This window comes from Lolium rigidum, chromosome 7, assembly GCF_022539505.1.
Source record: "Lolium rigidum isolate FL_2022 chromosome 7, APGP_CSIRO_Lrig_0.1, whole genome shotgun sequence".
Taxonomy (NCBI): domain Eukaryota; kingdom Viridiplantae; phylum Streptophyta; class Magnoliopsida; order Poales; family Poaceae; genus Lolium; species Lolium rigidum.
In genome coordinates this window covers 333,404,485-333,418,163 of record NC_061514.1, presented here as the reverse complement: position 1 = coordinate 333,418,163, position 13,679 = coordinate 333,404,485, and the positions used below count along the sequence as shown (strand labels likewise).

The following is a 13,679-nucleotide window of genomic DNA, read 5'->3' as shown; positions in this document are numbered from 1 at the left end:
CGCAAACAGATAATCACAGTCGAACCTTTTACAAGGCTCCTTGTGTACTCCAGCCATACCCACCTCTTTAACAGTACGCCAAAATTTTGCACTCAAACAACGGGCACATGCAGTACTATATAATACAATTTGCATATAAGAACGAGCAGGGCATTGCATTGAGCATTAAAATATCTGTGACAACACCACTCATAAGGCAAAAGGATTAAGAAGAATCACGCTACAGATAACATAAGAGTTTACTGGAAGCAGAAAGTAGTGTCAAAACAGGAGCCGAGTCCTAGGCGTTCTGATAGTGGTGCAGCTTGTACAGCAAAACTTTTCCGCCGGCATGTCCGACGGAGAGGAACCCGCTCCCGGGGCTGAAGTCAAGGCACCTTGGATACTGAAGGCTGAACCGAGGCCCTGGCCAGTTCTGGTACACGGTGAAGGATGGGATGTGCACGAGCCTCATGCCATTCCTCTCCTTCCCAGAGCATATTGCCAGAATCTGGGCGTCGTGGTTGAACTTCATTTGACCGATGTCGGTCGTTAGGTTTTCAATCGTCTTCAGTGGCTTGCGCTTCCCTCCAAGGAACTCGTCCCTCTTGTACACATTCACGATGCCGCTGCTGGAACCTGTAGCGAAATAGGAGCTGTCCGGAGAGGTGCAGAGAGAGAGGCCTGTCAGGGAACCCTCATCAGTAGCCTTGTGCATGCACTTCCTTGTTCTAAGATCCCAGTGGTAAACATGGCCATCCGCACCACTGCTCAGTAGCTGGTTCCCACCATCCGCGAAAGCCAACGATCGCACATTCCCATTCATCTTGAGGGTTCCAATGAGCTGCTTTGTTTTGGTAGATACCAAAAGGATGTACCCCTCGTTACCAACAAATGCAATGGTTTTTGAATCAGGTGATATCTCAAAGCTTTCCAGGCTTTTCTCCTCACGCCCAGTCAAGGGTCCAATCTTGCTAACAGCAGCTTTGACCAGATCAAACGAATAGAAGAACTTCCTCCTGCCTGAAAGGATCACCTCAGAGCCATCGGGTAGAAAGGATGCCTTGTGAACTGGGCAATCATCGATAAAAATGCTCTGGATCTTGGGGTTTCTCTTCCCGTCAATCTGGAAAAACCTTAGATGCTTGTCCAGACCAGCAACAAGCATGAGCTGTCCATTTCTATGGAACTGAACTGAATTGATAGGAGCACTGGATGGATCCTGTGCATTAGCATTAACAAGCCTTGAGAAGTCCAGCATGCCAGGCAAGAGCTTAGCAGTACCCTTGACAACAAGCTCATCGTTGTTCCGAAGAGTATTGTCAACTCCGCCCTCCTCCTCATCAGATGATTCAGCATCCAGGAGAGGAGGAGCTTTGCGGTCCATATCTGCCCAGCCAGTGAAGGGGTTCAGCTTGGTGTGCTGACCGCGCAGCCTAGCTTCATACTCTCTGCCCGAGATGACACGCTCATCAGCCTCCTTTCTCAGCTTCCTCAGCCTCGCAACCTTCACAATGTCCACCTCAGTCCTGTCCTCCTCGTCATCCACCCACGCAGGCTTCCTCCCCGTATCGACCATCTCATCGTTGCTGGCCAGGTCCTCCTCGTAAACGGGCAGGTCGTCATCGCCGGCAGAGCGATCCATGAAGAACAAAGGACCATCCTGGCCCCGAGCCGGCAAGGGAGCGCCAACCTCAGTGCCGAACTGCGGCGGGGCGTAGATGGCACCGAACAGCGAATCCTCCAGCTGCTTCATCTCCTCCGCCTCCTGGCTCAGCCTTGCCTTGAGCTCCTTGTCCTTCTTTCTCTTCCGGTCATGGTGTGACCTGGCTTTCTTCCCAACCTCTGCATCCTCCAAAGCAGCAACAGGGGAACCAGTGCCCTCGTCGCTGTCATCATCGGCTCCGGCTTTCTCCAGGCGGCGCTTCTGGACCGCGTTTTGGGATATCAAGCTCATCCTGACCTGTGGAGCAGCCGGCGGAAGGAAATAGCAGTAAATTAGACTATACTTAGTACTGACCCGAAGACAAATGCTCAAAACTTGTAACTGGTTGCTAGAGTTAGGATCATTGAGAGAGGCCTTATGGAACAGCGGAGGCAAGTCGACCGTAGAAGATAGAAGGGAGGATCAAAATTTGTGGAGGTTAATTGGTGCTCATACCTAGAAGACGTTGCGTACGGGCAGAGCCGCGACGACGGCGGCGGCGCGCGTGAAGCTAAGCTGATGCGCGGCGGCGGACTGGAGTCTTGGTACGTCAGAGCGCGAGGAAGAGAACGTGCGGTGCGGGTGGGTCGCTGTGAGGAGGCGGGCCAGCGTCGGGTGGCGGCGGCGCCGCCGGTGTTAAAGAGGGAGGGGATTGGAGCGCCGCCAGGATAGGAGGGGGAGGGCAGAGGTGGAGAGTGATTCAGTGTTTTAGGTTTAGTTGGCTGGGGGTATTTTAGGGGTTTTGGAAATTTGAAAGTCCAATTTGTAGTGAATGTGTTTGATTGACTTGTAGTGAATGTGTTTGATTGATTTGAAAGTCCAATTTGTAGTGAATGTGTTTGATTGATTTGAAAGTTACAGGTTTGCCATTTGCATGCAATGCTGGTCCAACTGAAATACCTTACATGTTGGTTTGGAAAGTTTAGTTTATCTAACTATTATTATAGACAAGTGTTTTTATAACTGAAAGGTTGTTCTATCTTAAATTCAGAAAAAGGCCGTTACCTTTTTGTAAGAAGTTGTTCATCATTTGAATGTGCCTTTTTGTGTGGAAAATGTTTCATATGCAATTGGTTGAATGTTGAGTAGTTTCTTCTAATCTTTCTTGTCTTTTGACACTTGATGGCAATGGTGGAGCTTGAGAATCTTTTATCTCTTAATAGGAGACTCCCACTACTTGATTTTGCTGGCATGTGGTGCGTCCAAGTCATCCTTTTTCCTCGCCCGATGCATCCTGTAGCGCGCCTCTCGCATCGCAACGTGTTTTCTAGCTTCTTCGTACATGGGCTGGGCCGAGTTCCATATATAGGCACGCCGGACTCAAAGAAAACACATACAAATTGTTCTCAACCATACCTAGACATCAATTGTTACTCAAAAATATGTACCCATGGCAGTTGAAACTCACATAATTAAAGAATAAAATCGTAAATTGTCTACCATACTATCAAATTGCAGCCACGAATTTGGTGAAGAATGAAAAGTACATGGGTAGGAAAATAGGAGGAGATTAGGGGTTGGATTCAATCGCAACGTTCCTTGACTGCTAGAGGACCTCCGGCCGGTGGCCATGCCCGTGCGGTGTGGCTGCCCCTGCAGGTGTGACGATCTCCTGGTGGCCCCATGCCTACGGGCAGCGGCGCGGCGTTGATGATCTTGTGATGCTAGATCCTACTCCAGCGGTTCCTCTGACCCCCTTGTTTTTAAGTTCACATCGCTAAATCTAGGATAGTTAGGCGTCCCCCATCCCCATTGTGTGGCTAAGATGAAACTGAGAGTGTTGAGTTAACGAGAATGAGACATGCTTGAGTTAACGAGAATGAGACATGCAACATTACGGGTGTGTGCCTTCTGGTGAGCTAAGAAATGGATGCATAAGAGTAAATACTTTTTTAGCAGAAAACGTGTGCGTGCCATTACCTAGTTTTGCCACCAGTGCTTGCTAGTGGTAAGTCTTATTTTTAGGTGGCAACGATGGCATACGATCGTCCTTCAGATGAAAAGGGGGTGTGGCCCCTACCCTGCCTCCGCCCATGGGTAGATGAATGTGTAGAGAACATGTCCATCGCATTTCTCTGCACCATAAACAACCCATTGGTCGGTGCTTACATGCTACATAAAGAAATGTTTTTTTTATAATTGTGTCTTTCGTTTTCGTGAATATTATGACACTGCCACAACGAATCAGTGAATTTGATGGATGCCACTAACTTTCGCAAACTTGTTGTTTTTATGCCATGGATGGATGTGACACCGACGTCTGTTTGGTATGGCTAACGTGTCGCATATCTGACTCATTTTCTGGCATGTGGGTCCCAATGCATTTCAACGTTTTAAATTGTTTTCTTACATTTGGTTTCTAACTAGCTTCAACATGGTGACCGTTAGACTTACAAGCGGGCCCCATCACGTGATCATAAAGATAGCTCGCGTCCCAATTTTGTGGATTCGAGCCCCCCCCCCCCTTTTTGGCTATTTCTAATTTTTGTTGCTCGGTACTCTGCTCCTCTACTCTGCCCCTGTCACCGCCATTGTTCAGTCGCCTACCGCCGCACTCTCTTTAGGCCTTACCATTGACCACTAGCTCGTGGATGCCTAGATTTTGTCCTGCCCTCCTTCTAGGCCCCTATATATCCTCTTCTCTATCGAGCGCTAGCGGCTGGAAACGAAATGCGTGAGCCTCGGTCCTATTAGTAGGACGTTTGCCGCATCCAATTTTTTTACTGAAGATTCGACATAGATATCGAACTAAAACCCTGCCCACAGATAGAATTACAATTAACACTGGATTTGATTATCGATTGGTGGTAGATGTGACATAGCTGACTTTATATCACTTGCACATGGAATTTGGATAGCCACAACGAGGAATTCCTGCAGAGGTACTATGCCGTCACTTCTTGCAATTTTTGCGACATTAGGACTAACGAGGCTTTGGCCCTGATGTGGGTTAGACACGTGGGAATGAGGACTATGTTGATGTCGCTTGATACGCGTACAGCACGCGTCCGTTGGGAACCCCAAGAGGAAGGTGTGATGCGTACAGCGGCAAGTTTTCCCTCATAAAGAAACCAAGGTTTATCGAACCAGGAGGAGCCAAGAAGCACGTTGAAGGTTGATGGCGGCGAGATGTAGTGCGGCGCAACACCGGAGATTCCGGCGCCAACGTGGAACCTGCACAACACAACCAAAGTACTTTGCCCCAACGAAACAGTGAGGTTGTCAATCTCACCGGCTTGCTGTAACAAAGGATTAGATGTATAGTGTGGATGATGATTGTTTGCAGAAAACAGTAAAACAAGTATTGCAGTAGATTGTATTTCAGATGTAAAGAATGGACCGGGGTCCACAGTTCACTAGAGGTGTCTCTCCCATAAGATAAATAGCATGTTGGGTGAACAAATTACAGTCAGGCAATTGACAAATAAAGAGAGCATGACAATGCACATACATGATATGATGAATATTGTGAGATTTAATTGGGCATTACGACAAAGTACATAGACCGCTATCCAGCATGCATCTATGCCTAAAAAGTCCACATTCAGGTTATCATCCGAACCCCTTCCAGTATTAAGTTGCAAAACAACAGACAATTGCATTAAGTATGGTGCGTAATGTAATCAATAACTACATCCTCGGACATAGCATCAATGTTTTATCCCTAGTGGCAACAACACATCCACAACCTTAGAACTTTCTGTCACATCGTCCTGCATTTAATGGAGGCATGAACCCATTATCGAGCATAAATACTCCCTCTTGGAGTTAAGAGTAAAAACTTGGCCGAGCCTCTACTAATAACGAAGAGCATGCAAGATCATAAACAACACATAGGTAATAGATTGATAATCAACATAACATAGTATTCTCTATCCATCGGATCCCGACAAACACAACATATAGAATTACAGATAGATGATCTTGATCATGTTAGGCAGCTCACAAGATCCGACAATCAAGCACATGAGGAGAAGACAACCATCTAGCTACTGCTATGGACCCATAGTCCAGGGGTGAACTACTCACTCATCACTCCGGAGGTGACCATGGCGGTGAAGAGTCCTCCGGAGATGATTCCCCTCTCCGGCAGGGTGCCGGAGGCGATCTCCAGAATCCCCCGAGATGGGATTGGCGGCGGCGGCGTCTCAGTAAGGTTTTCCGTATCGTGGCTCTCGGTACTGGGGGTTTCGCGACGAAGGCTTCAAGTAGGCGGAAGGGCAACGCGGGGGGCCACACGAGGGCCCCACACACCGGGGCCGCGCGGCCAAGGGCCGGGCCGCGCCGCCCTGTTGTGGCGGCGCCTCGTGGCCCCACTTCCTTTCCCCTCGGTCTTCCGGAAGCTTCGTGCAAAAATTGGACCCCGGGCGTTGATTTCGTCCAATTCCGAGAATATTTCCTTTGTAGGATTTACGAAACCAAAAACAGCAGAAAACAACAACTAGCTCTTCGGCATCTCGTTAATAGGTTAGTGCCGGAAAATGCATAAATACGACATATAATGTGTATAAAACATGTAGATATCATCAATAATGTGGCATGGAACATAAGAAATTATCGATACGTCGGAGACGTATCAGCATCCCCAAGCTTAGTTCTGCTCGTCCCGAGCAGGTAAACGATAACAAAGATAATTTCTGGAGTGACATGCCATCATAACCTTGATCATACTATTGTAAGCATATGTAATGAATGCAGCGATCAAAACAATGGTAATGACATGAGTAAATAAATGAATAGCACTTCAAGACAAGCATCAATAAGTCTTGCATAAGAGTTAACTCATAAAGCAATAAATCAAAGTAAAGGCATTGAAGCAACACAAAGGAAGATTAAGTTTCAGCGGTTGTTTTCAACTTGTAACATGTGTATCTCATGGATATTGTCAACATAGAGTAATATAACAAGTGCAATATGCAAGTATGTAGGAATCAATGCACAGCTTCACACAAGTGTTTGCTTCTTGAGGTGGAGAGAGATAGGTGAACTGACTCAACATAAAAGTAAAAGGAAAGGCCCTTCGCGAGAGGAAGCATTGATTGCTATATTTGTGCTAGAGCTTTGATTTTGAAAACAAGAAACAATTTTGTCAACGGTAGTAATAAAGCATATGTATCATGTAAATTATATCTTACAAGTTGCAAGCCTCATGCATAGTATACTAATAGTACCCGCACCTTGTCCTAATTAGCTCGGATTACCGGATCATCGCAATACACATGTTTTAACCAAGTGTCACAAAGGGGTACCTCCATGCCGCCTGTACAAAGGTCTAAGGAGAAAGCTCGCATTTTGGATTTCTCGCTTTTGATTATTCTCAACTTAGACATCCATACCGGGACAACATAGACAACGAGATAATGGACTCCTCTTTAATGCATAAGCATGTAGCAACAATTAATGTTCTCATATGAGATTGAGGATATATGTCCAAAACTGAAACTTCCACCATGATTCATGGCTTTAGTTAGCGGCCCAATGTTCTTCTCTAACAATATGCATGCTCTAACCATTAAAGTGGTAACTCTCCCTTACTTCGGACAAGACGGACATGCATAGCAACTCACATGATATTCAACAAAGAGTAGTTGATGGCGTCCCCGGGAACATGGTTATCGCACAACAAGCAACTTAATAAGAGATAAAGTGCATAAGTACATATTCAATACCACAATAGTTTTTAAGCTATTTGTCCCATGAGCTATATATTGTAAAGGTAAAGAATGGAAATTTTAAAGGTAGCACTCAAGCAATTTACTTTGGAATGGCGGAGAAATACCATGTAGTAGGTAGGTATGGTGGACACAAATGGCATAGTGGTTGGCTCAAGGATTTTGGATGCATGAGAAGTATTCCCTCTCGATACAAGGTTTAGGCTAGCAAGGTTATTTGAAACAAACACAAGGATGAACCGGTGCAGCAAAACTCACATAAAAGACATATTGTAAACATTATAAGACTCTACACCGTCTTCCTTGTTGTTCAAACTCAATACTAGAAATTATCTAGACTTTAGAGAGACCAAATATGCAAACCAAATTTAGCAAACTCTTCGTGTTTCTTCATTAATAGGTGCAAAGTATATGATGCAAGAGCTTAAACATGAGCACAACAATTGACAAGTATCAAATTATTCAAGACATTTTATAATTACTACATGTAGCATTTCCCAATTCCAACCATATAACAATTTAACGAAGAAGATTCAACCTTCGCCATGAATACTATGAGTAAAGCCTAAGGACATATTTGTCCATATGCAACAGCGGAGCGTGTCTCTCTCCCACACAATAAATGCTAGGATCCATTTTATTCAAACAAAAATAAAAACAAAAACAAACCGACGCTCCAAGCAAAGCACATAAGATGTGATGGAATAAAAATATAGTTTCAGGGGAGGAACCTGATAATGTTGTCGATGAAGAAGGGGATGCCTTGGGCATCCCCAAGCTTAGACGCTTGAGTCTTCTTAGAATATGCAGGGGTGAACCACCGGGGCATCCTCAAGCTTAGAGCTTTCACTCTCCTTGATCATATTGTATCATCCTCCTCTCTTGATCCTTGAAAACTTCCTCCACACCAAACTCGAAACAACTCATTAGAGGGTTAGTGCATAATAAAAATTCACATGTTCAGAGGTGACACAATCATTCTTAACACTTCTGAACATTGCACAAAGCTACTGGACATTAATAGAACAAATAAATTCATCCATCATAGCAAAAGAGGCAATGCGAAATAAAAGGCAGAATCTGTTAAAACAGAACAGTCCGTAAAGATGAATTTTATTGAGGCACCAGACTTGCTCAGATGAAAATGCTCAAATTGAATGAAAGTTGCGGACATATCTGAGGATCACTCACGTAAATTGGCATAATTTTCTGAGTTACCTACAGAGAATTAGGCCCAGATTCGTGACAGCAAAGAAATCTGTTTCTGCGCAGTAATCCAAATCTAGTATGAACCTTACTATCAAAGACTTTACTTGGCACAACAATGCACAAAACTAAGATAAGGAGAGGTTGCTACAGTAGTAAACAACTTCCAAGACTCAAATATAAAATAAAGTGCAGAAGTAAAATAATAACATGGGTTATCTCACAAGAAGTTCTTTCTTTATAGCCGTTAAGATGATCAGTAGATTTTAATGATGCACTCATAAGGAATAAGAGTTGAAGCAAAAGGAGCATCAAGAAGCAAATTCAAAACACATTTAAGTCTAACCCACTTCCTATGCATAGGAATCTTGTACACAAATAAATTCATGAAGGACAGTGAATAGCATAGGAAGACAAAACAAGTGTAACTTCAAAAATTTCAGCATATAGAGAGGTGTTTTAGTAACATGAAAATTTCTACAACCATATTTTCATCTCTCATAATAATTTCCAGTAGCATCATGAACAAACTCAACAATATAACTATCGCATAAAGCATTGTTATCATGAGTCTCATGCATAAAATAATTACTACTCCCAACATAAGCATAGTCATTCTTATTAATTGTAGTGGGAGCAAATTCACCCATTATTATTCTCATCACCATAATCATCAGATGTAGGAGGCATAGTATAATCATAATAAACTTTATCCTCAATAGTAGGTGGCACCAAAATACCACTATCATCATAAATGGGAGGAAAAGTGTCATCAAAGTAAATTCTCTCCTCCATGCTTGGGGGACTAAAAATATCATGCTCATCAAAACCAGCTTCCCCAAGCTTAAATTCTTCCATAGCATTAGCAATAATAGTGTTCAAAGAGTTCATGCTAATAACATTGCTACAACTATTTTGCAAACAAAGTTCCATGGGTTTTTTAATTTTCTCTTCAAAAACCTCATGTCCTAACTCAAGATAAATACTATAAAGATCTCTAATATTTTTGTTGTTTTCCATTAAGCCTAACTAGTGAAATCACACAACTTTTTGTTCTCAGGAGTATTCATTTTAGCAGTAGTAAATAAAGCAAACTAGATAAAATAAATGCAAGTAACTAATTTTTTTTTGTTTTTGATATAGAGTGCAAGACAGTAAATAAAGTAAAGCTAGCAACTAATTTTTTTGTGTTTTGATATAATGCAGCAAACAAGAAAGTAAATAAAATAAAGCAAGACAAAACAAAGTAAAGAGATTGGATTGTGGAGACTCCCCTTGCAGCGTGTCTTGATCTCCCCGGCAACGGCGCCAGAAAATATGCTGGCGTGTAGTTGACGTGGGAGTTAGAAATCTTTGTGGTGTAGCTTTTCTTCAATTCCCCGGCAACGACGCCAGAAAATATGCTTGATACGCGTACAACACGCGTCCGTTGGGAACCCCAAGAGGAAGGTGTGATGCGTACAGCGGCAAGTTTTCCCTCAGAAAGAAATCAAGGTTTATCGAACACGGAGGAGCCAAGAAGCACGTTGAAGGTTGATGGCGGCGAGATGTAGTGCGGCGCAACACCAGAGATTCCGGCGCCAACGTGGAACCTGCACAACACAACCAAAGTACTTTGCCCCAACGAAACAGTGAGGTTGTCAATCTCACGGCTTGCTGTAACAAAGGATTAGATGTATAGTGTGGATGATGATTGTTTGCAGAAAACAGTAAAACAAGTATTGCAGTAGATTGTATTTCAGATGTAAAGAATGGACCGGGGTCCACAGTTCACTAGAGGTGTCTCTCCCATAAGATAAATAGCATGTTGGGTGAACAAATTACAGTCGAGCAATTGACAAATAAAGAGAGCATGACAATGCACATACATGATATGATGAATATTGTGAGATTTAATTGGGCATTACGACAAAGTACATAGACCGCTATCCGAGCATGCATCTATGCCTAAAAAGTCCACCTTCAGTGTTATCATCCGAACCCCTTCCGGTATTAAGTTGCAAAACAACGGACAATTGCATTAAGTATGGTGCGTAATGTAATCAATAACTACATCCTCGGACATAGCATCAATGTTTTATCCCTAGTGGCAACAAGCACATCCACAACCTTAGAACTTTCTGTCACTCGTCCCAGATTTAATGGAGGCATGAACCCACTATCGAGCATAAATACTCCCTCTTGGAGTTAAGAGTAAAAACTTGGCCGAGCCTCTACTAATAACGAAGATCATGCAAGATCATAAACAACACATAGGTAATAGATTGATAATCAACATAACATAGTATTCTCTATCCATCGGATCCCGACAAACACAACATATAGAATTACAGATAGATGATCTTGATCATGTTAGGCAGCTCACAAGATCCGACAATGAAGCACATGAGGAGAAGACAACCATCTAGCTACCGCTATGGACCCATAGTCCAGGGGTGAACTACTCACTCATCACTCCGGAGGCGACCATGGCGGTGAAGAGTCCTCCGGGAGATGATTCCCCTCTCCGGCAGGGTGCCGGAGGCGATCTCCGGAATCCCCCGAGATGGGATTGGCGGCGGCGTCTCAGTAAGGTTTTCCGTATCGTGGCTCTCGGTACTGGGGGTTTCGCGACGAAGGCTTTAAGTAGGCGGAAGGGCAACGCGGGGGGGCACACGAGGGCCCCACACACCAGGGCCGCGCGGCCAAGGGCCAGGCCGCGCCGCCCTGTTGTGGCGGCGCCTCGTGGCCCCACTTCCTTCCCCCCTCGGTCTTCTGGAAGCTTCGTGCAAAAATAGGACCCTGGGCGTTGATTTCGTCCAATTCCGAGAATATTTCCTTTGTAGGATTTCTGAAACCAAAAACAGCAGAAAACAACAACTGGCTCTTCGGCATCTTGTTAATAGGTTAGTGCCGGAAAATGCATAAATACGACATATAATGTGTATAAAACATGTAGATATCATCAATAATGTGGCATGGAACATAAGAAATTATCGATACGTCGGAGACGTATCATCGCTCAATACACGAAAGAGCATGTCATCAATGATTTTAGACCATCAAGTAAGATAACATCTTAATCGAGCAACCACTCCTTACTCAACTGAGAGAAACCGAGCATCTTCTCCTTACTCAGCCGAGTGTAACCGAGTAGCTTCTCCTTGAGTGTGCAACGGCAAGCGAGCAAGAATACATGGAAATGGGGGGCAGAGGATGATTTTGTGCTCGTAGATGATGATGCGAAATCTTAACCAGATGTAGCTGATGATCCTCATAGGATAAATCATTGGGACTATTTGGTTGATCCAAACTTTGAGCCTCACAATGGGACAAATGAGGATGAGGATGTTGAAGATGAGGAAATGGGTTGCAGATATGTGACAAGGACAACCCATCAATAAACGAATGGACTGTCTTTTAGAGTTGGAGAAGTGCATGTAGGCAATTGGTACTTTCGCAATAAATATTGAGCAATATATCACATAAAAGAGTGGCCAAACAAGACTAGGGATGCATTATAGGAAAATTAAAATGTGTAAATGGAGACATCATGCATCCCTAGTGAGTAGGGGTACCCATTTTTAGGTCACAACATTCTATTTTAAATTTGTTTTAATGTTTTATCTTTTAAAATGTGGTACAATTTATTAAATTATTATCCAATTCAGGATGATTACAACAAACACAATTGTCCTAATACTGCCAAAATACAATCGGGGCCTATTTACAAGGGAATGATGAGAGATCAAAAAAATATTGAAAGGTAATGGGAGATCAAGCTAGAGTTAGGAAGCCATCGATGGATAATGTGACTCATTCTACACATGTGTACTTGTAATCGTCAAACGCTACAAGATTCTGAAAGGAGGGGATGTATGATACTCTACGCTACGCTAGACAAGATTTGATGGGATTCATATTTTTCCGCTTCCTTTTGTAGGATTTTTGGATCCACCTTAGTTACTACCAATTCTGGCCAAACAACTATGCGCAATAATTTGCATCAGTGAAGGATTACCTCCATAGTGCCAGCTGGCAACAAATTAAACAATGGTGTGGAGTCGTTAGAAGTGAGTAACAATTGTTTAATTTGTTGTGATTGAAGTAATTATATAATAATTGGTCATGACTTTTCCATTATGATTATTTCTTATTTTATATTAAACTCTTCTACTTCCATATATTTTTTGTTTATTTTATCTTAAGTAAATATATATTTTATTTTGTAATTACCATGAGCATAACGATATGCTAAATGCTAGAATTATTTCTTTTCTATTAGGACAGTAACATCAACGGCATCAAATATTATTGCACAAAATCAAACCATTTTGTTGTAGCAGTAGTCATAATATTTGTTTCTTAATGATTAGGCATTTCCTCTTAACAACTGTTATCACCAGATTTTGGCTAAATCAGGAGATGGGCCGTAGGTGAGATGGGCTTAAAGGTTAAACGCGTGGAGGATCTCTGAAGCGGTCTGGCACGAAGGAGTTGGGCTAAATTGCCCATGTATCTGTATTATAGTAGATCGCATCTTAATTTAGAAGTTGGAGTTTTACCCGTGCACGGTTAAGTGCACGCCTGAATTAGAAAGTCCCCCGGACTATAAATATGTATCTAGGGTTTATGAAATAAACAACAACCAACGTTCAACACAATCAATCTCGGCGCATCGCCAACTCCTTCGTCTCGAGGGTTTCTCCTGGTAAGCACCATGCTGCCTAGATTGCGATCTAGGCAGCACAAGCTTCACGTTGTTCATGCGTTGCTCGTGCTGAAGCCTTTTTGATGGCGAGCAACGTAGTTATCTTAGGTGTGTTAGGGTTAGCATTGTTCTTCGTATCATATGCTGTCGTAGTGCAACCCGTATACATCTAGCCGCCCTTACACCTATCTTAGGTGTAGGGGCGGCACCCCGCTTGATCATTGTTTAGTAGATCCGATCCGTTACGGTTGCTCCTTGTTCTTCAAGGATTAGTTTAATATCTGCAATAGTTAGGCCTTACAAAGGGTTGGAGGATCCAGCGGCGTGTAGGGTGTAGTTTGCTAGCCCTAGACAGGATGTTCCGGGGATCAACCTCGTGTTGGTTTTTAGGCCCTGTCTAGGATCGGCTTACGATCACCGTACGCGA

At 43.4% G+C, this 13,679-nt stretch overlaps 1 protein-coding gene across 2 annotated transcripts; it reads right to left on the bottom strand.

Annotated features, from left to right (window-relative positions):
* Window positions 1-265: 265 nt before the first annotated feature.
* On the bottom strand, window positions 266-2,245 carry LOC124677227 (U3 small nucleolar RNA-associated protein 18 homolog). Of its 2 annotated transcripts, none has more exons than XM_047213224.1 (2): window positions 2,141-2,245; window positions 266-1,942 (listed from the first exon to the last, which is right to left on the bottom strand). In XM_047213224.1, exon 2 carries the CDS (start codon window positions 1,934-1,936, stop codon window positions 281-283), a length of 1,656 nt encoding a protein of 551 aa, XP_047069180.1. In that variant the 5' UTR covers window positions 1,937-1,942; window positions 2,141-2,245; the 3' UTR covers window positions 266-280. The 2 variants fall into 2 exon arrangements, with proteins under 2 accessions (XP_047069180.1, XP_047069181.1); XM_047213225.1 differs by having other exon boundaries at window positions 266-1,937; window positions 2,141-2,225.
* Window positions 2,246-13,679: the final 11,434 nt, after the last annotated feature.